The sequence below is a fragment of the Sylvia atricapilla genome, chromosome 1 (genome assembly GCF_009819655.1).
Source record: "Sylvia atricapilla isolate bSylAtr1 chromosome 1, bSylAtr1.pri, whole genome shotgun sequence".
Lineage (NCBI taxonomy): Eukaryota > Metazoa > Chordata > Aves > Passeriformes > Sylviidae > Sylvia > Sylvia atricapilla.
The window spans coordinates 45,789,076-45,811,514 of NC_089140.1; the positions used below are offsets into that span (position 1 = coordinate 45,789,076).

General features: G+C 35.9%; 1 protein-coding gene across 1 annotated transcript in view; it reads left to right on the forward strand.

Annotated features, from left to right (window-relative positions):
• LARS2 (leucyl-tRNA synthetase 2, mitochondrial) overlaps positions 1 to 22,439 on the forward strand; it is an 83,280-nt gene that overhangs the window by 19,725 nt on the left and 41,116 nt on the right. The window contains 4 exon segments of the mRNA XM_066321497.1: positions 4,460 to 4,549; positions 8,601 to 8,744; positions 20,334 to 20,441; positions 22,009 to 22,168. Coding sequence (XP_066177594.1) covers positions 4,460 to 4,549; positions 8,601 to 8,744; positions 20,334 to 20,441; positions 22,009 to 22,168 — 502 coding nt within the window.

Sequence of the window (22,439 nt, forward strand, 5' to 3'; positions counted from 1 at the left end):
TTCAGGGGAATTAGGCAATATAATTTTCAATGATTCGTATCATCAGCAACAGAAGATGAAGAGTGTATGACATTTTTCCTTTATTTTGTTCAGGAGTGTTATCAGATGGAGTGCATGTTCCCAGTAAGCCATCAGTTCACCACTGTTATTATCAATCTGTAACTTTCTCCTAGAAAGTAGCTCATTTTGTGGAGGTTTTTTAGTAATTTCAATTCCTGCATTCCAAGTGACATATTTTTTGCATGAGACTAATGTTCCCCGTCTGCTCTGTACATTAAAAAAATTAAATCTTTGGTAGATTTTTCTTTGTGCAGATAATTTTCTGTTTAGTTTTCAGGTTGTCATTTGTGTGTGCTGCCTGAGCATGCATAAACAGTAGATAGATTATTAACTATGAAATTTTCTTCTTATCCACGTACCATTGATAATCAGTGATCATACTTACAATTAAATTTTTTTAAAAAAGGAACTGTTGATACAAGGCTACCGTTTTTTCAGAAAATATATTCATGCTCCAAAATGTAGGCACTGTTTGACATTTCTATTTGTAGCTAATAAAGCATAAAACTAAGGGCCTTTGAAATACAAATATTCAAATTAATTTAGAAATGTAGGTTGGTGTAGCTCTAAACCTCTGAAAATCAAATAATTATACTTCTAGATGAGGTGGTGCATGCCCTTGAAAACCAAAATAGGCAGATAATTGATTAAAGAATGTTTTATCTTCCCAAATAGATTTTGAAAAAAATCCATCCAGACTTTTTCTTATCTGCCTTTAAAGAGGTGCAACATGTCTGTCTCCAGGACAGCATAAGACTGTGCTAAAAATTATTTTATTATTAATAAACTAGGAAAATGGTTATCTCTTGAATGTGTTATTCATAAAGCCTGGTGGATCTTTGGGAAAAAAAAATCTTTTCATGCAGCCTATAAATATTACTTTTATTTTTTAAAAAAATACCCACAGAAGTAGCTTGAGGTTGTAACCTTCTTCTGAAAAATTCAAGCAAAAAAGAGTTATAAGGTCAGAGACTCATAATAGAAAATTGTAAGAAAGGAGCAGGTTTAGAAAAAATAATGAATTTTAAAATAAGTCATTTGAAAATTAGTTTTTCTTTTATTAAAAACCAACATCTTTCATCCAGATCAAGTTGTTGGTTTCTGTGGGTTTTTTATGCAGGATTCTTTACTATTGGTAACCCTTATTTTTGGTTGTTGAAAAGGACTCTTTAAATCAGATTTTATAATGGAGAATGGCTTTTCAATCTTTACATGGACCCATTGCTTCCCAGGTTGCAGTGATATCAAATGCAGATTGTAATGCTACCATTTAACCTGAAACTGACAATTTATTTGCAAAAATAAACAAGTTTCCAACCCCTCTGGTATGGTATTTGTTAGGAACAAATTACTGTGCTGCAATAAATGGATTAAGTAAGGTAGGTTTGATAAGAATAGGAGTCTTTCCTATGCCTTGCCAGTATCTGCTCTTTTAAAAGCAAACCACTTGTGTAGGTGATTTATTTTAATTGTTGTAATGGGTTGTAATTATTTTAGTGAGTGTCATTCCTGTAGGAACAGGAACAGCAACCAATGACAAACATGCATTTTGGTGAGAGTATCTGCTTAAAGCTAACAAAAGTAAAAAGCAAAATGGATGGGGGGAAGAGGGAGATACTTTCCCTCCCATTTCATATTACCTGCTGAAATGCTGAGGTGATGGGTGATCACTAAATCTCTCACAGAGCACTGAAGAGCACATTCTGTGGACAGCTCAGCAGCATCGTAACATGTTTTTAGAAGAGTTCCAATTTTTAGTAGGTATTTTATTTTTGTGGAAAATATGGTAATGTCCTGTTATATATATTCATTGTACTGCTTTATGATATGTGGTTCTATATGTATGCTGTTACACCAGTGCTCAGAGCAAAAATGAGAGGCAGAAATGTGCAGTTTTTGGCAGGGTGGAATGGCTCCAGCATGCTATTTTTCAAACCCTTTTATAAACTCCTTTGTGTGTTTCTGAGTTAAGATAGTTCTGTTCATGTTCTGCGGATTTTTGTCGTGCTTAGAGAGTATAAATAGAGATGTTAACATTCACCTTAATTTAAGCATGATGGGAGCCTAATGGAAACTTTTTACCAGACATCATTCATTTAATCAAGGTCAGTAACTGGAATACACAGAAAAATATTTATAGCAGTAAATCTTACTGTGCTAAATGATAGGGGAAAAAAACCACCGGAACACATTTCAAGATTGGCAAGAGTTTACTGGCTTGTCTTCAGCATCTTATTTCACTTGGTAGTGATGTAATTTCTCTTTCTTCATTTACTTGAAATGTTACTCAAACCTTCATGGTTATAAAGTTAAACTCTGAGCTTGAGTTGTCTTTTTGCATCTCAGTGACCATGCAGCAGATTTTTTTTTCAGTGATACAGTCTGCTGCATCTCTTTCAAAGAAATCTCTTTTTACTCCTTGCGAGAGAGCATGTACATGGGATTCTGTTCCCAGGAGTTCACTTGCATCTTGTAGCTCAAGTTTGTGTGGATTGTAACATGCTTGTTTAGATTAGGAAATGTAATCTTTTTGTTTCAGTTGACACACATCTGCCCTTCAGGGCCAAAAGGACAGATGTCAATTCACTTTTCTATTTTTATTTGACAGCTCACTTTTGTTGTCCTGCCTATTGGCCTGTTGTTCACATAATCTTATACTGTACTGAAAGGGACTGCATCTCTTCTTTTGTGTGTCTGATACTCAGTGATGAAACTCTGTTGCCAGTGGTGGCATCACGCTGGCTCAAGAACTGTTGTCACTGTGTGAAGAAGCAGGGAGGGGAAAGACTATTAAATATGCTTATTTGCAGAGATGGAAATCAGATTTTTATCAAGTGGGGGTTTTTCAGTGCAGAGCAAAGGGTTTTAATCAAGCAACTGTTTTTCATTACTAGGTCTTCACATGCTGAGTTGAAAATTTGCCATTAAACGTCTCTTTTTGATCTTGAAAGTCTCTTATACACACTTTTGAGGCACATTTATTCAAAGGTCATATTAATTGTTAAAAGCAATGTTTCAGCACTGGAATATAAAATTCAAAGCAACTAGAATATAAAGTTGCAGAAAAACAATAAAAAATTCTGCTAGAGCATTTCAGATGTCATTTGAGTAGCAGATGATACTGCAGGAGTTGTGTGTAGTGGGAAGCTAGGATGATGGGAAAGCCCACGTGAAAGACATTTCACATTTGGAGCTATTTTTGATGCTTGGTAACTACTCCAAATGGAATAAATTTTATCAGTGGCTTACTTTTTATCAGTAACTTTAAAATCAAGACATGTTCATATTAATTTGAAGTTCGGTGTAGAAGCCATATTCCGCTTCATGCAGGTATGTGGGTTTCCACTGCACCTGTGAAACCTGTGTTTGTGTTGACAAGACAGGCAGTCTGTAATGATGGAATCTGTTAGTTGTCATTGCATATTAAGATGCTTATTTTAAGTTAGGTTGTTTTAAGAACAAACGTTTAAAATATGAAGCTTCATAAGCAGTTGGTAAGCAGCTTGTTTTTTAATTATCAGAGTTCACCAACAACTTAGCCTATATATTTGAGTTTTTAAAAAGCTACCCATTATATTGTTGCTTGCTGTTCTCTTAACTCCTATTCCTCCTTCTTATGTTGTCTTTTATTTTTATCAGTCTTTATTTCCTTCATAACCATCCTCCTCATTTGTGACTTTTATGACTCATTTTTTCCATGCTTTAACCTAGAGCATCCTTCTAACTTGAGCTCTCTTGCCTTTTGGAACAGTTGCTTATTTGACCTTTGAATGCGAGATCTCCTTACCGAGTCTTTCCTCTTGAAGTTCAGGATCTTACCCTGCATTCCATCCTGTCTGTCCCACACGGTCTGTGTGCCAAAGCCTGGGTTCCTCAGCACTGTTCCGTTGTACCCACAGTTTCAGCTGTGAGCTCCTTGCTCTGCCTGCTTCACATCAGCCAGCTCCCTGCTGCCTCTGAGCATCGACAGCCTCTGCTCCTGCTTCTCATTGCTGAGCAACACTGGAAAAGGCAGTCTGGCTAGGAGGTTTCTTTGAGAGAAGTCTACTTTTTTTTCTCGTTTTGCTGTTTCCTTGATCAGGCAGCTGTGATCACTTCCATTCATCTTCTGTTCTTATATCTATCAGCTTTAATGTTAGGGAGTTTTATATCCCATGTTAGCAGGGAAAGTTTTCCTTCTGCATTAAACCCACACAAAGCCCGTGCTCTCTGGTTTTGTGTATACAGGTGAATATCACTAATTTTTAAGCATTATACAAATAAAATGGCTTGTACATGAGTGCATGCATAAATGTTACTTTGTGGGATATATTATACACTCCTGGGTTAATTGTTTAAGTTAAAACAGTGTAGGAAAATTCTAAGAATAGTTTCAGAAATTTTTATTTCATTTCTACAGGAGGTAACCACTTGCTTACCAGAGTACTACAAATGGACACAGTATCTCTTTCTTAAGCTTTTTGAAGCTGGGATAGTGTATCAAAAAGAGGTAGGTACAAATCTTGACCTTCAGTATTTTGCTGCTACACTAATTTAGATCACTCATGTCAGTGGCACATTTCTGGATTGTCCATTCACAGTCATAAAGTGATTGTGCTCTGTTAGTTTAAAATCACTCTAAAATATAATTAATTTTTTATAAAACAGAATTTTCTGTGTAACAGTTCATAGCTAACTAACTAACATGAATGGTTATTGTAGCAAGTCAAGTCAGAAGTGTTTATTGTCAAAAACTTGCACTGAAGTGCAGGATCAGAATATAGCTTTCAAGGTTTTATTTCTTGGCTTTAGTATCGAATTTTCTAAGTTTTATCATCCCTTGTGGAAATTTATGACATGGTGGTCATTGGAAGTCTCTTCAGCAGTGAGATTATTTACGTGTATGACATTACTGTAATACTGTATTAGAACTTATGGTTTTGTATAGGATAATTGGAGATGAGGTGCATAACCATCCTATTCCTGAACCCTATTTGTGATCTCCAAAATATTAAAGTATTAGGTGTCATAAGACTATCACAGCTGTTCATCAGTTACCACTACATTAAGAAATTATAATATTTTGTAAATAACAAGTATCTGAAAAGAGAATGTTTCAGTTATTTCTTAAACACAAGATGAAACAAAGATGTTGAATGAGCAGTCCAGGGAACTCTCTGTATAGTCAAGGCAATGCAGTTCCAAAATGCCTGAACAGCTGCACTTTAACAAAGCAGCAATTTAGTAAATGTTTCTAACTTAAAGTGGAAACTAAGAGTTCCTAAATATGCTTTGATATTTCATTTGTATTCTGTAGAAACCAGGAAACCCCATAGGATATAATTAAAGATGTGCTTCAATTATTCTCTAAACCTGGAAAAAGGGATTGATGGTGAAAGGTAGCATTTAGGATAGCAGCGTGTTACTGAGCTATTTCTCCTATTTGCATTTGTATTCAGAGATCTTAAATGACAACCAGCAAAACCCCTCAATGTTTGATACATACTAGCATGCTGGATTGGGGTTTAGGGTTTTGTTTTTTTTTTATTCTGTAATTATTTTTTTCTTGTAATACAAGACATTAACTCCCTAGCTTTGTTATAACAAACCTGTTTTTATCTGTGAATTTGTTTGTTTGACAAGTGAACCCAGGTGAATCTGAAAAGTACAACCTTGGTGCTTCATTAAAAGCAGGGATGATATACAAAATAAATTTTGCATTCTGACTCCAAGTACTGTGGGATCCTGGATGTGTTTGGATACCAGTGATTGAATCTACTTCCAACTTCCATCTGCTTTCAAGTCAAGGATCAGTTTGAGGACTTAAATCAGCATCTGTCAACCTGTAGGGGATGTAATCTCTGGTGGATATGAACCAGTTGCTTTTTGGCAGGAAACAGATGGCAGAGAGAGCCTATAACCCTGGGTTCATTGAACAATCATATATACTTAAAGCATATATTTGTCTCATGTTGTCAGTGTATCTGCAATATGTATTAAGGACAGCTTGAAGTCTCCTGTATTACAGTTTCATTTTGGGTAGAAGAGATGATTCATAGCCTTAGACTGACAATAAGAATAAGACAAGTAGAGTGTTAGTCTGGTTAATGCTCTGTTCCAGGAGTGTGCGTATCTGACCAGAAATTACCCTAGCAGGGAGACACAGGCCCAGTATGTCCAGGAGCTGCAATTATGGAGGATTAACAATGTCTGTCTGAGTGCTGCAGCATCCATAGAGGGCACCTTTATTCATTGTAGCAAAATCCTCCCTTTTTCCTGTAGTACTAGTCTAGTCAGTGTACTGTTGAGGTTATTGACCTGGCCAGATGTGAGTGTCTCACTGAGGTTAATACCTGCCCTGACTCTGTTACTTTGATCAGATACCTGTACTCCATAGTGGACCCAAAGACAGCAAGCCTGCAGATAGATACTTACACTTTTGAGACCTGAAGTTAGACAAGATGAATCCTGTCTTAAAAGCATATGGTCTACATTGGCATAGTGAGGAGAGCGAGATAATTGGTGTGCTCTGAACACTCCTGCACTGCGCTGTCTTTGTGTAGGTGACTTTTAGCAGCTTCCTGGGGTCATCATTTCAGAGGCTGCCATTGTCAAGAAGTTGCCTTTGTGAGGTACAAGCAGGAAGTAAAGATTTCATTTATTAGCCAGGTTCTAGATATTGTCAAAAGTCTGTGTGAGATGGAAGGAATGTTACTTAAAAAATTTAAAGACCTTTCAGTTAACCATTTCTTAAATGCATGTTTGCTTTATGTTTTGCAGGATTTATTTAGATATTTAGATATAGCTTCATGAGTTGTAACAGGAAGATTTGTTATGCTAAATAGTGGTGTAATCATTTCAGTTACCTTCCAAAATTTTCACTATAAATTTGGTATAATATCACCAAACAGAAATGGTATTTTTTTCAACTTTGTGTCACAGACAGTTTAATACAAGCTTATGCTAATGCTGCTTTGTGCAACCAGCATTTTATTACTTCTCAGTATTTTCTGATTTATCTCTCTTTATGCATAACTTTAACTTTCTGTGGCCTTTTTTCAGAACTTTATAAATTAAAAGTTCATTAATTTAGAGCCACATTCATAATGTGTTATATTATTACTGAAGAAGCTGTGTTTTCTGGAATTCTGGAAAATATGTTTGTTATAGTGGAATATATTGGTTTCTTTTTATTTCCCAATGAATTTTCCAGTAAGCCTTTTATAAAATTTGGTGTGATATTGGTTGGTAACAGATAAAATGTTGGTAAAAAGTAAAAAGTTTAAATTCAAGTCTGAATTAACAGAAGCTTCATTTGAAGGCAAGTTTCAGTTTATCAATTAATAACTTTCATTCATTTAATGATAATAAATTTTACATAAATTACTGTAGCCAGACTTTGTGCTCACACAGCTGTGAGCAGTATTTCTAAGCAAGAGGATCCCTGCATCTTTCTTTATAGCTCTCCTCATTATAAGATTTGTAAAGTGGTTGTGCTATTTACTATTTGTCAGAATATGTAGCATATTTAAAATGAAGCAATATTAGCTGTTTGGAAACTGATCAGAAAGTGATCCGTGATATATAAAATAAAAAGTACAATATAAGTACAGTTACTAATTTTTGGTTGAGATATGAGTCCTCCCCATTCCCAAAGAAGTAATTTGAAATGTTAAAAAAATTGTTTCATGTGTTAGACCTCTATGGAACTATAACTACTGTTTTTCAGTCAGATTGATTTAGCTTAAATACTAAATAGCATTCAATATAATAGATTATTCTATTGCTTTGATTATGGGTTGTTTTTTTTCTTTCTATTTATTTTTTCAAGTCAATGTATAGCATTTAATGCCACTTTTGTATAGGATTTTTTTTGTGATCTTAGATCCTTCTTGATAAATGACCAGTTAAATTGTTCAGCACTGGAGGCAGGTAAGTTTGATTTTTGCTCCTTTCCCAGTATGTTGTCTGGTATTTCAGCTGACTCAAATGCTCAAAATACAGGATTTGTACAAAATGCATTTGTATTGATAAGAAAAGAGGATTCCAAAAGTAATTCACACAGTTGACATGAGGTACATACAGATAATATCAACTCTTTCACTTAAAATATAGTTGAGCGCTGTAATACTTCTTTGTGATTCTGTCCTCTTGAGTTGGACATCCTTGTTTACTCATCTCCCTCAGTCTGACTCAGCTCTTCTGGATTAGCAGTGAAGAACTTTTCAGCATCAGACTATGTTATTTTCAGTACAGTCAGTTGGAACATGCCTGTATATTACAGCCAAGCAGTCAAGTGTCAGCCTATCCTGCTACCATGATCAGTCTAGAAAAACCTTGCCAACTGCATTTTTGGGGTCTTTTGGTTCTGAGAAAAAAATGTTCAAAATTTTTTCAGCTGAGTCCATGTTGCTGATTCAAATGGATGTTTTAAAAATATTGAAAACTGAGGTGAACTTTCAATGTGTGCTTCTGGATAATTAATTTGCCATCTGTAAAGTAAAACTCTGTTTTTTAACTAGTCACTAAAAGTATTTCTTCTTCTTGCAACTTTTTTTTAGGCCTTAGTTAACTGGGATCCAGTGGATCAGACTGTTCTAGCTAATGAACAGGTGGATGACAATGGTTGCTCATGGCGTTCAGGAGCAAAAGTGGAGCAGAAATACCTCAAACAGTGGTTTATCAAGACAACTGCTTATGCAAAGGTATGAGAATACAGTTTTTGGAAATTATGGTAGCACTTCAAAGAGGAGACTTTTTGCTGAGAAATATTAAGCTGAATGTGTTCTTTTATAGATACACGACTGAATAATACATAATTGCATAATAATATGTGTGATCTATCTCTGTATATGTGTGTATATTCAAATTATTGCACCTGAAGTCCTTCTGTTCACCTCTTTAAGGATTGTAGGTAACTGGTATGGGATTAAGTTTTGAAGAAATCAAAAGGCATAAATTAGAGGTGAATGAATTAATTCTACATTTGCACATTAGCATCCTGTATTCACCATCAAGAGCGTTTCTGCATATTTTGACTGTAGAGCTGTGCAAAACTTGTTTGCTGAATCAACCTGTTGGACTCATGGGCATTTTATAAGCAATGGAGTACAACCAGTCACCTAACTTTCAGTTCCACCTGTGTCTTCACCACAGTTCTTTATGTTTAACTGCTTTTTACTGAAGATTCATCTGGACCTTCTATTTCATACTCTATTTGATTATCTGTTATTTTAAACATCCTTTGTTCGTAGGAGCTCCAATTTTGATTGTGCTGGGACAATGTAGTTTCCACACTTAGGAATTCAGAACAAAAGTTTTTGCTTTATGCTCTCTGAGATGAAAATATCAGCTTCCTGTCATGCCTAGGTAAAGCTTTTATTCCCTCTGAGTATTGAGACTTCTGAGTATTGAGTTCTGTGTATTGAGACTTCAAGTACAGATTAAGAAAGTTGCTCCCAAGAAAATATTAAAAATTCGTCTTTGATCCTTTTCCCAAGTCTCAGATTCAAGAAACCAAATTTCCACTGTCATCCAGGGAGAAGTCTGTATCTCTCTCTAGATCTATTCATAACAAAGAGAAAAACTTCAGATATCCTGTCTGATGCTTTGATTCTTCATACACAGATGAGTACTTGAGATACATGGGTTTTGATACCTGTTATAGCAGTAAAGAGGGAATGTTTGCAATAGCTGAAGGAAAAATGGAGAGTGTCTGCACCGTCATAAAATAAACACAATGTTCTGAGTTGTTTTTTTTTTATTCCAGTTCCTTTGTCCCCAGATTTCATTATGACTTTTGTGATATTTTAGAGTCTGCCCCAACTCACTATTTCCCTCAGTTTGAGGCTGGAGCTCCATTACAGTTTCTATCTTTACTGATATGTCTTTTGTCTGTTGTCTCTATACAGGTTGTAGGAAGCAATGGATTTCTGGTCTGTATCCATCCTGGTACCCAGTTACTTACTTGTCTTTAAAAGGGATGAATCAGACATAAATTTTTACTCATCAAGACCAAAAGACATGACTGAGGAGCTTTTCAGTAACCTTGAAAACACCCTTGGTTTGTGGGGTTATTACCTCTTGCTCCTTATCCACCCTCCACTAGGAAGGATTGATCTTTTGTATTTAGTGTCTTACCTGAGAAATGCTGTTACAGGAAAAGCCCAATCTCTTGGGCAGATCACGTCTCCATCATGTCATTCCCCAGTAAGCAGCCTTATCTTAAGATAAGAAGGAACTTTTGCCTCCACAACACCCCCTCATCCTCTCCCCAAAGAAGTCACCTCAGGACACTGCCATATTCCTACCTACATCCCTACCAAATGTGCAAGTGACCTTTTGCTCTTGAATATCTTAGTGACATGAATAAAAGCTGCTTCTGCTTTTCATTTCGGGAAGAACATTTGTATGAACTCCTACAAAATCTTAAAGCATTGCTACAAAGGACAGTTGAGTACTCTACAGATTTCTGTGAAGGTTTCCCAAAATTTTGTTCTGTTTGTGACTGATATTCTCTAGGGTCTGTGCTAGCTGATACAACCAGATCAATGAATGATGCCATACTGCTTCCAGCTCAAGTGCTTTGGCAAGCATTACCCTCATGTTCTCCCACTTCTTGTACAGTGACAGATGCTACCAAGAATCAGCAGGTGGTTTGGATTTTCCTTTTTACTCACCCTCCACTCACTCCTATTTTTGTTGCTGTGATTCTTTTTAACCAGTCTCACTCTGCTTCTTTTGGCAAGGCATTTCAACATTTGGTTGTAGAGAGGGAAAAATAACTTTCTCCCCCCTCTCTGCCCCACTCTTGAAATAAGAATAGCAGATTACCAGGCTCTGCTCTATGAAGTCCAATATCTGATAATAGATGGATTTTCTGCTTGGAAGATTAGGACAAATTAAAGTCCCTATTTTGGTAATTTTTTTCTTTCAAGTTGTTGGAGGCTAGATAACATAGTATGTTGTGGTTTACTTTCTGAAGAAGACTGTTTTGGCCATACAGCTCTGAATGGCCCATGAACTACAAGCCACAACTGAAGACAGTTCACTGGAGGGAGACTGGATCTGAGCTAATAGTGGCCAAGTATTTCAGTCTCTTAGAAACTCTGTGCGCACACTGACATAATCAGGAAGCTTCACATTAGCATTTTGACAGGAGCCAAATTACAGATCTGAAATGCTACAACTTTGGCTTCTCTTTCTGAATAATTTGACTAATTATCCTCAAAACATCCTTGCACACATTTATTCATTCCTTATGGTAGTCATGCCAGTACTTCTCCAGGAGTGGTAAGAGCCATGGATCCTTCCTCCTAAGCCTGTTTCTTTTGTCCCCTTTTTCTTTGGATTCAGGCTGTTTACAGTTCATCTGAATCCATACTGTCCTCCATATTGTTGAATACCTGGTTACAGCAATCACTCTTCCTAGCCTATTCCTATTCCTTCTTCCCCACCTCTTTTCAAAAGCTCTTTCCAGGAGAATGGGCTTTGTTGAGAGGGAGACCTTCATTTACCTTTACCATTTACAGGGTCCTTGCTCTTGGAGTGGAGGATCCAGATTTCATGGAGCTAGTGCTAATAGATGTGGAGGATAGAGACATCTCTTTAAGAAGCCAGAGATATTTAATTGCTAATATGATGTCAGGATGATAACATTAGTGGTGATGATACCTTCACTTCGGCAGGGAGGATTATTTCATGTCTCCTGATTTTGAACACACTTATTTCCATAAAGAGGTTTTCCTGACTTACATAACAGACCAGAACCACTACCAGTACAGCTTTGTTTTCCTGAAATTCTTTGCAGTTCAGAGACTTCAGATATTTGTGCCTCTAATTATAAACTAGTACAGCCGTTTGGTTCTTTATGGATCTCACTTCCCTTTTTTGATTGATAATTAATATGTTTGATAATTCATATGCCAGACTCCTGTAAAAGGGAAATCTGAGGGGACATTATAAAAGTCTGTAATGGGCCTGTGTATTTCAAATCCATGGTCAGCTTGTTTTGCATTAGACACTAACAGAAACAGAAACTTGCTCTTCTGGAACTTGTCTGGTCCTGAGTCCTTTATTCCCCATTTTTGAGTCAATTGCCTGTTGAACATCTTTTGTCCAATTCTGGGGTTTTTTTAATGTGTCCAGAAGTTTAAGACAAGATGATTTCAGGCTAGTGTGGTCAAATTCATTGGGATCCAAAGAGCTACATTTTCTGTCAGTATAGAGCAGCATTCAGGTCTTTGAGCTGTACTGCCAGAATTTGTATCAGAACACACATGGCCCTTTATCTCTTCAAAGCTTGGACAAGTTCACAGGCACAGAGCAGATTTAATCCTTCCTTGTGCAAGATGTTTTTCCTAGGTTTGGAAAAAGCCAGAGAGCTAAGTGGATCAGGCTTTCAGTCAGCTGTATGACTAGGTTTCTGCTATCCACTTAAGTTCCACTCCTTGTTTTGAAATTTGAAAATTGGAAGGCACAAAGAGACTGAGAGTAACTTAATCTTTGCACCTTTTGGGGAAGACTTGTATTTTTTTCAGATTTTGGCTACTTTCAGACTTGGAGGCTTAGAATTCTATGAGTGTCTCACTCACCTTTCTACAGTCAGGCCTTTATCTGTTTTTGGTGTATCGTGGGGAAAGCCATTTGATTCTGGTCACCTTTTTCTTGTGCCTTCAATGGTGACTAATATTTCTCCTGAAAAGTTTACAGAAATTCAAGATCAAATGTCAGATGTACCACCTTCCTTGCCCTTTTTCTGAAAAATGGCTCTCTACAAATCTCTTTCCTATTCCTTCCTCAAAGTTATACCCGAGTTTTCTATAAATTGACATAGTGGGAAAGTATTTAAAAAAAAAAAGCTTTATTTCTGTCAAATTGCTGCATTCCCGTATGGCTTAGAGGAGAATATAAAGCTTTCCATAACTTTGTTTCATAGAAGAAGTTCCATTTAAAATATATTTAATTAATCTTCTATCCCTTTGTTCTTCATGCAAATTTCCAGCTAACAATAATGGCTCAATATGTATGGGTACAACCTATTTTCTACTCGTAGCATCCACAAATTATTTTGTTGTAACTTTTCAGGCTATTTATAGTGTACACTGATGATCTATTCTAGTCATCCATGTTCCTCTCTTTTGCCCATTTATCATTTTATGTTTTCCCTAGTATCTCACAACCTTAATGATAATAAAAACTAATCAGAGTGATCTTCATCTGCAGTGCCTACCTTACTGGTCAAATAGCAGCCAGGAGTTGGATCATTAGTAGTGGGCTTTGAAGCTGGGTGTTACAGCAGTCAGTTTTTCATTCCTGCATGCAACATTTTTCACGTTTCTGTTGTGTCCAGAGGAATCATCTTCTGTGGATTTGGTTTGGTTTTTTGTTGTTGTTGTTGTTACTGCATCAGCTCATATTCCTTTCTTGCAATAAAAGTTGCAAACAAAGCAGTGTTGGCTCACATGGCAATTTACCATTAGTAATAAGTTTTGTTCAAAGGGCAAGAATATTGACCATGCTTTTAATGCTTAGCAGAAAGCATTTTGCTTATGTAAAGTGATAAAGTAATCGTGGCCCATTTTTCTAAACTGTAAAGTACATGTGCAATGGTCTAGCAGCTTTTATGGATTTTTAGAGAACATTTTAATTGTTGTGGTTTTTTTGATGTGTTTCTTTGATAAAAGTATAATGCCTTAACTGATGGCCTTATTATTCAAATTGTTGTCTGTGCATTTAAGATGTTTAAGCTAAAACATTTAGTTGCTATGGTTACCCTGCTGAATTGGTAGGCAGATTCACTGGAAAAATCTATCTGTAAATGTTAGTATTTTCTCTATATACCTGTAAGTTGGTTTTATGGAGGTTTTTATGCATGGTTAATTGTGTCTTCAAAACAGAATTGTCAAGGTTAGTCTTTTTATAGACTGTTCTTCCTAAATTAATTTTATACAATTATTTTTCTATTTTACTGTACATAAAATCATTAAAATAGTTGGAAAATAATCTTTCCTTGAATAAAATAAAACAGAAGCAACTTTAAAACTTCAGGTTTTGCCATATATCATCTCCCTTTTTTGCACAGCAATAGGGCAGTCTGTTTAATTCAAATACTGGGGAACATAACCCACAAAATTCTACTGTTATAATTTACAGTTGCCATACAGATAAGTAGAACCCTTTCTTAGTTAAGTTTTTTGGAAAGACATTTTAGAGATAAACCCTTCTCATTTTCTGTGGGTCGAATGAACATGGATGTTGGGCATCTTGCTGACTCTGTGGAGGGATAACAGCAAATGAACTACAGCTCTTCTCCAGCTTTTCTCTGGCTTTGCACTGCATCTGACAGCCCTTTCGTCGTATCTGAATAGATCTGGAATTATTTCATGTAACTGTGTTTGGCTTGATTATTTTAGTTTGGATTTTATTTCGGAGATCTTAAGCAGAATGATAATGAAATGTAATGAAACTGAAGTACTGCATTTCAGGACGTTAAGAGTCTTGGCAGCACTTTGGATTTCATAGCAGGAGGTAATGCCTCATCACCAAGGAGAGCTGAAATGCTGGCTCTTTTTCATTCTTTATGTATGATTTTATTTTTGATTCCCACACTTGGAGTCTAGCTCATGGTTGTCTTCTCCCAACAGAACAGGCCTGATAAACCTCGCTTTGAAACTCTTTTATTGAGCCAGGCTGAGAGCTGTCTCCTGGACAGGGACCAAGAGCCGTGCTCCCTCAGCTTGTTCAGCACTTCATTAATAAGAAATGGCACTTGTTTTGTCAGTTTGGCAAGACAGAGAATTGTTTGTGGATATCCAGACCAGGCTAGTCTTTTCACCTTAGTTTACACAGCATCTCATTTGATGGTACAGCAATGTAAATTTAAGTTCCTGTTGGTATAAGGTTAATCAAAACAGTGAACACTCAGTACTATTGAAAAATTATAACAAATGTTTTGAAGAGTTTTTGTATGTATGGAATCAGTTACTCATCACAAAGGTATACTTCATTATTTCACAAAGGGAGCATCTTCTCTTCTGTAATTTAAGCAAGAACAGCTCTGAAGAGCAAATCTGGAGAATAATTGTGGATTTACTTTTTGTTTTTAAGGAATCATTTGTTTGCCTCAGTTCTGTGTAATCACACCAGAGGTGTTCCTTGACCATAAATTGTGGGTAAGGAAATGGGAAAACTGCTGACATTTATGAGAAAGAATTTTAAGTATACCAGGTATCTGTGTTATTGTTCCTCTTTAATGTATGTTTTCAGTATTCTTCACACATGGGAAATAAAAGTCAAGAGTGACCTACAATAGTACAGACAGAAACTACTGAAGGAGAAAAAGAAACAGTAAAACAAGAAGATATTAAATGCCAGCAGAAGCTGTACCATATAATCACAGCTGGAACAATGCAATAGAGTGCAAAATAAAACAGTGGGCATCCTAGCTTTAATTTCTTGTACTTGAATGTATGTTAATATATTAATTTGTATTAAATGATTTCATGTAATCTTTATGCTTGGTTGCTCTTTTGGGAGTTCAGTCAAATAAAATGAAGAATTTCATTTTAATCCAAACAGAGCTTGGATATTTATATGAGTCTTCCTGAGAAGCAAAGCTTTTAAATTTTAAATGTAGTAGAATGCAATTTTATTTTGCTAATTAATTGAATTCTTGTGAAATGCAACATTTTGCTGAATCTTTAATTCTGATCTTGTTATTACCTCACAGATCTGTCAAACTGTCTTCATTTAAAAAATAGTATACATTTCATTATATGGCTTATATTTGGATTTTTCACTTTATTTCATTTACTCTCTTTAAGGAGTTAAATTACTCTCGCTGAGTATGAAATTAGTAGCAGGTATTGATCTACTGAAAATTTTAGTTCATGAAGTCAGAGACTGAAATTTTTAGGGGCTCAGCAGAATCCTTCTTTGAACTACAAGCAGGGGGTTTTTTGGAGTTGAGATGCTCTTGGGAAATTGTAAAGCACTCATGTTCTTGGATTTTCTGGATCTTTTTCGCCTGAAAATTGCTTAACTGAAGTTCTCTTTCTGTCATAATCTTCACCAGACTAAACAGTTATAAATGTGAGACCAGTTTTTGACATACAGTGTGTTACTTCTAGTTTCAGGCTTGGTCATCATTGTCTTTGATGAATTGTCAGCAAATTCATTTCGATTTAGTTACCCTCTGATCATCTGAGGTAGCTGGCTTTCATCTTCTGGCTGTGCCAAAATTTTCTACATGTTCTGAAAGAGTAAAGTCCCTGAAACATAAGTTTATCCTCTATCTCCAGCTTCTTCAGATGTAAGAGCCCTTAAATCATTCCCATCCCTGAACACAATTTTGATTTCTTTAGATTTTCCTGAGTCTGTCTATCTTTAGATTTGAAAGACTGCCACATTTTATGCTATTTATGCTATTCCTTGAGTTGTGTTTAATTAAGATGGGAGTAATTTCTCCTGTAATTAGATGTTTGCATTTGAAGTTTTCTTGTCTCTTCCCAAGTAATGAAAAATGAAAGTAGAATGACTCTGCTACCTAATGTTTCCAAATTTCTCACTATTAAGTTATCATAAGAAGTTTGAAAATTGAGTTTATTTGATAATCTTATCACTCTCTACTTACTGGATTGTAATGCTGCTGTTCTTTGTCCCCTGCTGACTCCAACATGGTTTTATTTTTGTGTATTTGCCTGTGTGCTGGGAGTCTTCTTGCTGATTGTCTTCTCTGTGTTAACAAATCTAGTTAACAAATTTGTGAGCAAAATAACAGGAAGTTATATACACATTTTTAAGATGAGGGTTTTTTAAATGGAAATTATCAGTAATTATAGAATCATAGAACATTACGGTGTTGGAATGAACCTTAAAAATCACGTAGTTCCAATTCCCTTGCCATGGGCAGGGACACCTCCACTAGATAAGGTTGCTCAAGGTCCCATCCAACCTGGCCTTGAATACTGCCAGGGTTGGCAAATTGCAAAATAAAAATTGGAGCAGAATTCATGGGATTACTCTAATGATTCAGGAAATGTTCTGAACATGGCAGTAATTTTTAAAAAATAACATGGAAGCAAAATCCAGTGGAGTTAATATTTAACTTCCCAAATGCTAACTTAAAATATTCAGGAATTTCTACGCTAACATTGGTCAAGAGCTTGTATACCCAAATAGTCTACGTGTAATTTTTTAAATTAATAATAGTTTTAACGTATATTTGTGGGCATGTATTTTGTAGTGTGTAGTGCAATTGGATTTGAAAATGAAAAGCTTTTTTAAAAGGTTTTTTAAGTGTTTTCCTTAAGCTATCTTAAAAAAGTTCCTAGTTTGCACAGATGAATTTTGAATATACAACTGCATTCGTGTGTGTAAGAATTAATGTTTCTCTACTTCCCTGCTAGTGAGTACCCTAGGTTAATTTACCATTCAGAAACACTAACATGCTAGCAGAGTTTATACTATATATTATTTGCCTTTGTAACACCAGGTCAATTGTTTGTGGTTTGCATGTTCATTTTCTGCTCCACCTGCTGCTTGTAGCTTTCTTTGACAAGAAAACTAAGGAGCATGTTGAGTACAAAGAACCAAGAATCATAATTCCATTTTGAACATTTTTGAAGTTTTTTTGTTTGCTTGGGTTTTTTTGTTTTGTATCAGACTAAACTGTTTATGTAAAAATTGAGTTATAAAGGATTTATGTTTGCAAACCCTGGTAGGCTGCATCATCATGCAGATTAAACTTAGTTATCTTCATTCAGATGAAGTAAAGTTGGCTCTTCCTGTATTAAGTTGCATGAAGTAATTGCATTATCAAGAGAAGAACTGGGTTGAGTCGAACTGTAGCCTGCAGCTTCTAATAAGGCAAATGAATTAGAGTAAAATCGTTATCACACTGGTATTGACAATCTTGGTGTATGAAGACTGGAGTGAAAAAACATCTAGGAAGCTTTGCTGGCAAGCAGCTACAGACTGTACAGTTTCAGCAGAACACATGCACAGTTAGCTGCTTCTGCCAGCAAAATGTGATGCAGATTAGAATGGATACCTAATATGAACAGCCAGTTCTGCGTGTCCTGACACAATTTCATTCTTTCTAAAATGCATAAAGTTCTTACAAATTATGTATCTAGGTATTGTGTGTATGTATCTTTCTATATATATCTCCAGTTATTCATTATTCTTTCATAGTTATGTAAGTACATGGATTGATCATGGTAGATAAAGCTTAGTTGTCTCTGGAACAGTGCAATTAGTGAGAATACTCAGAACTTTGAATTCTCTGTGGTATATAGTATGCTTGCAATTCTGAGTTAAAACAGATTGAAGGTATAGTATGATAAAAACCCCTCCAAAAGCCCAACATTCTTTCATTTATAAACCATCAATAAATTGGTTTGATTCTTAAAGATGTAGAAAGCAATAAAAATCCCAAGTGGTGGTGTAATATGATTTACAAAGGGCATGCCTTTTGTTGTATCTTAAATGACAGATACACCACCGAGCAGTAACTAAAAAAGTAATTCTTAACAGTAACTTTTATGCATCGCACTTTGAAATTATTTAAGAATGTCATTAAAACAGAACTTGAAATGCATTCTTGGAGAAGAATTAAGTGTGTGTTCACTAATTATCCACCTACGTACTGTTTAGTTTGAGCAGCATATACTAGCTACTGTCCATCCTTGCAGGTTGTTAGTAATTACTGAGGTAATAAAGAGCTTGCACATTTGATGTTGGCAGTCACAGCTGAAGGAGAAATTGTTAAACATGTTGCTTTATTCTTAGTTTTTAACTGTAATTGTTCAGCATATTCACCATCTGTCCAAGTGACTCATGCCTCTGGCTGTACTTCTGCCAAAGTAAAGATTTTGGACAGTCACAGTATTCATAATGAAAATGTGAAGTGTTACAAAGTGAAAAATGAGATGAACTTTAAGTTATCTGTCTGTCTTCTCCTTTACGTTGTTATAGATGCCATTTACTAAAATCATGCTGTTCAAATTTTTTAGACAAATACTAGTTGACTTGGAATTGACTTTTATGCTTCCATTCCACACATCAGAAAGCACATAAATATATAGATTTATCTCTTGTTGAGTGCAAATATACATAGAAGTTACAAATTGGCTGTTGGACATTATGGCTAGTAAAGGAGGCAACACTTAATTTCTTCATTGCTGGATAGAATAGAACCATTTAGATTGGAAAAAACCTCAAGTCCATCCATTAAGCCAGCACTGCCAAGTCCATTAGTAAACCCTGTCCCTTAGCACCACATCTGTTGGTCTTCTAAATACCTCCAGAGATGATTACTCAAGCACTTTCCTGGGCAGCCTATTCCAGTGTTTCACCCTTTCCATGGTGAAAATTTTTCTAGTATCCTCCCCTGGTGCAACTTGAGACCATTTCCTCCGGTCCCATCATTTGTTTCCTGAGAGAAGAGACTGACCCCCACTTCACTACAGCTCCTTTCGGGCAGTTGTGGAAAGTGATAAGGTCCCCCCTGAGCCTCCATTTCTCCAGCCTAAACATCCCCAGGTCCATCAGCCCCTCCTCATAAGACTTGCTCTAGACCCATGACCCCTCTAGACCCAGCTTCATTGCTGGTTGCTTGTAAGAATTATGTTATTATAATATTATATATTTTGTTATTATTATTTTTATATATTTATTTGAATATGAACATTTGTTATTATTATTAGTGTTGTTTTTGCAGGATGATACAGCCTAAAGGTCCAAATCAATTTTACAGCCTGTTGTGCTTGGTAAAATATCAATACCAACTATGAAAAAATAGATAGCTAGAAACTTTCATGCTATTTTAAGTCAGAGCATGAAAATTTTAGGACATGTTAACACCTTTTGTCTGACTGCCATCTCTGGGCTGTTGTCTAAAACAAAATGTAGGCTTCGTATCTGCAAGCACATCTCTTAAGTCTTGTTCAGCTCAGTAGGTCACGTTCACTTCCCAGAAGTTATATCCACTGGGAATATTTTCTGTGTTTGTTTTCATGTAAGTTTTTTGTTCCTGTATCTTAAGGTCTAGTCTATTCAAAAGAAAGGCCACTTTTAATAACAACAGGGTCTCTGTTGGCAGTAACATACCTCTGGCTTCTACTGTGTTACTTCTATTCTCAGAGAGATTAATTTGAGGTAGCAGCAGTATAAAACCACTTCTTCCAATGTTTTTACCAGAACCTTACCATTTTCCTGTTAGTTATAATTAAACCCATAGTATTTATTTGTATGCTTACAAAAGCTCAATGTTCTTTCTTTTGTTGCTTAAGGCCATGTTTGATGCTTTGTCTGATCTCCCTGAGTGGTATGGTATTAAAGAAATGCAAGCAAACTGGATAGGTGACTGCATTGGGTGCTCTCTTGACTTCTTGCTGAAGGTAAGTCAGAAATTTCAATTGCTACTCTCTTAGTTGGGCTAACTGCAACCCCTGAAATGTGTGATGGGAATGGATTTTCAGATCTGAAAAGCGTTGAAGCCTCCTAAAAAAGATTATTATTATATTCATGCACAGAGTAGCACGGATTCCTGAAGAACACCACTTGAGTGTTGAAGAGATACTCCCTGCTATCCTCCTTAGGAAAGGGTTTGTGTGTTCAAGTAGATGCAAATTGGCTGTGTATATTTATGCCAAAATACATGCCAGTTCATAAGCTTCCCTGAAAGCCAGAACATTTGTGCCAAATGCACTATCAAGTAGCACTGCACATGTCATCTAGGATCTAGTTGGGCTTTTGCTTTCCCTTGCACAGCACCTTCTCTGTCAGACCCTGGCTAACCTCAGACAAGCTGCTTTGCTTACATTTTTCCATTATTTCACTTACTATATAGCATAATTAAAATAATGGAAATCAGACCATTAGGTAGTGATGGGGCTACAGAGAGTCTAGATAAAAAGAGAGGAAGGAAAAGGAAATCTGAAAAAAAAATCATTATCTACAGAACGACTTCACATTTTCCTTTTTTTGTCAAGATATGAACAAGGTTCCATGAATATGGTAGTGACAGAAGAGATTTTCAGAGACCCTGATCAAATTTCAGCCCTTGTACTTCAAGACTTTATTGTGATTATTTACTCTGGTCTAACATTCTAAAAGTGACTTCTTATTTTAATGTACTGAATTTTTCAGAACTTCAAATTGAGACAAATTAAACCTTTTAATTACTTCTGATTTGCACCCTGCTAAAAGATGCAGTACTTGTATAGATAACTTTATATTAAAGTTGTTTTTAATCAGTTGTTTCTGAAAATTTCCATCAATGCTTATTACAGAAAGATCTCCTTCCTAGACCCCCATATACTCCACAGTTAGTTGCTCTAAGATACAAACCTTGTTGATAGTTCCAGGTGGTAATTTTTGAAGTTCACTAATTACATTTTATGTCCAACTGTTCATTGTGCCACCTTTTATTATTTCATTTCTGTACATAAGTTGCAACATTCACTTTATCAGAGAAGTGTGGTGTGAAGTCATACTGTAGCTGAAAAAATGCTAAATTCTCTTCAAATTTGAGAGGTAACAACTCCTTCCAATTTCTTGGAAACAAGGCATGCATATTAAAAGTGAATAGAAGAATTCTAGGTGGCTTAGCCAGGGATTGAGTCTATTTCAGTAGCACAGTGCAATATTACATATTAGAATTATATTTATTAGAATTATTATTATTATTATTATTTATTAGAATTAGAATTAGGATTAGAATTATATTTTATATATATATTTAGATAAACTAAGGCAGGACTGTAAAGCAACTTTCTCAAGGCCTAAAAGTAAGTTTTGTCAAGGTTTCATTCTGCAAAATTTCTATAGAGGGAATGTGTCTGGCTTTGGTGTTTGGATCTGTGTATTTCTGTAGGGTGATGTGGGCTCATTAGCTGTATAAAAAGGAAGGGAAATCTATAACCACTGCACTTCCAGTGGAATTTTTTTTCTGCTCTTTTTCAGGTTAATGGCAAAGTAACAGAGGAGAAGCTAGCAGCTTACACCTATACACCTGAAGCCATTTATGGAGCTTCCCATTTATATATCTTACCAGCTCACAGACTGCTGCATGGGAATAGCAGTCTCAAGGAAGTCATTCAGAGGGAGTTCATCCCAGGGAAAGGTGTTATTTTTCTCATACTGCATTTTGTTGTAGAAGAGCAACAATTATAGAGAATGATCTTTAGAGAATGTGCATCAAGCTGAGCAGGAGCTGTTCCTGTTGAGAGTGAGCAGGCCTTTCATTCTTGCTATATGTCACACAGTGTCACATCAGCCTGTCCTGGCTTCAGATGTGGCAAGAACAGCTATGCTAGAATCCTCCTTTTTATAATAATTGTAACACTTCATAGTATATAAAAGCAATGGAACAGATTCTTGTTTCCTCATCTACC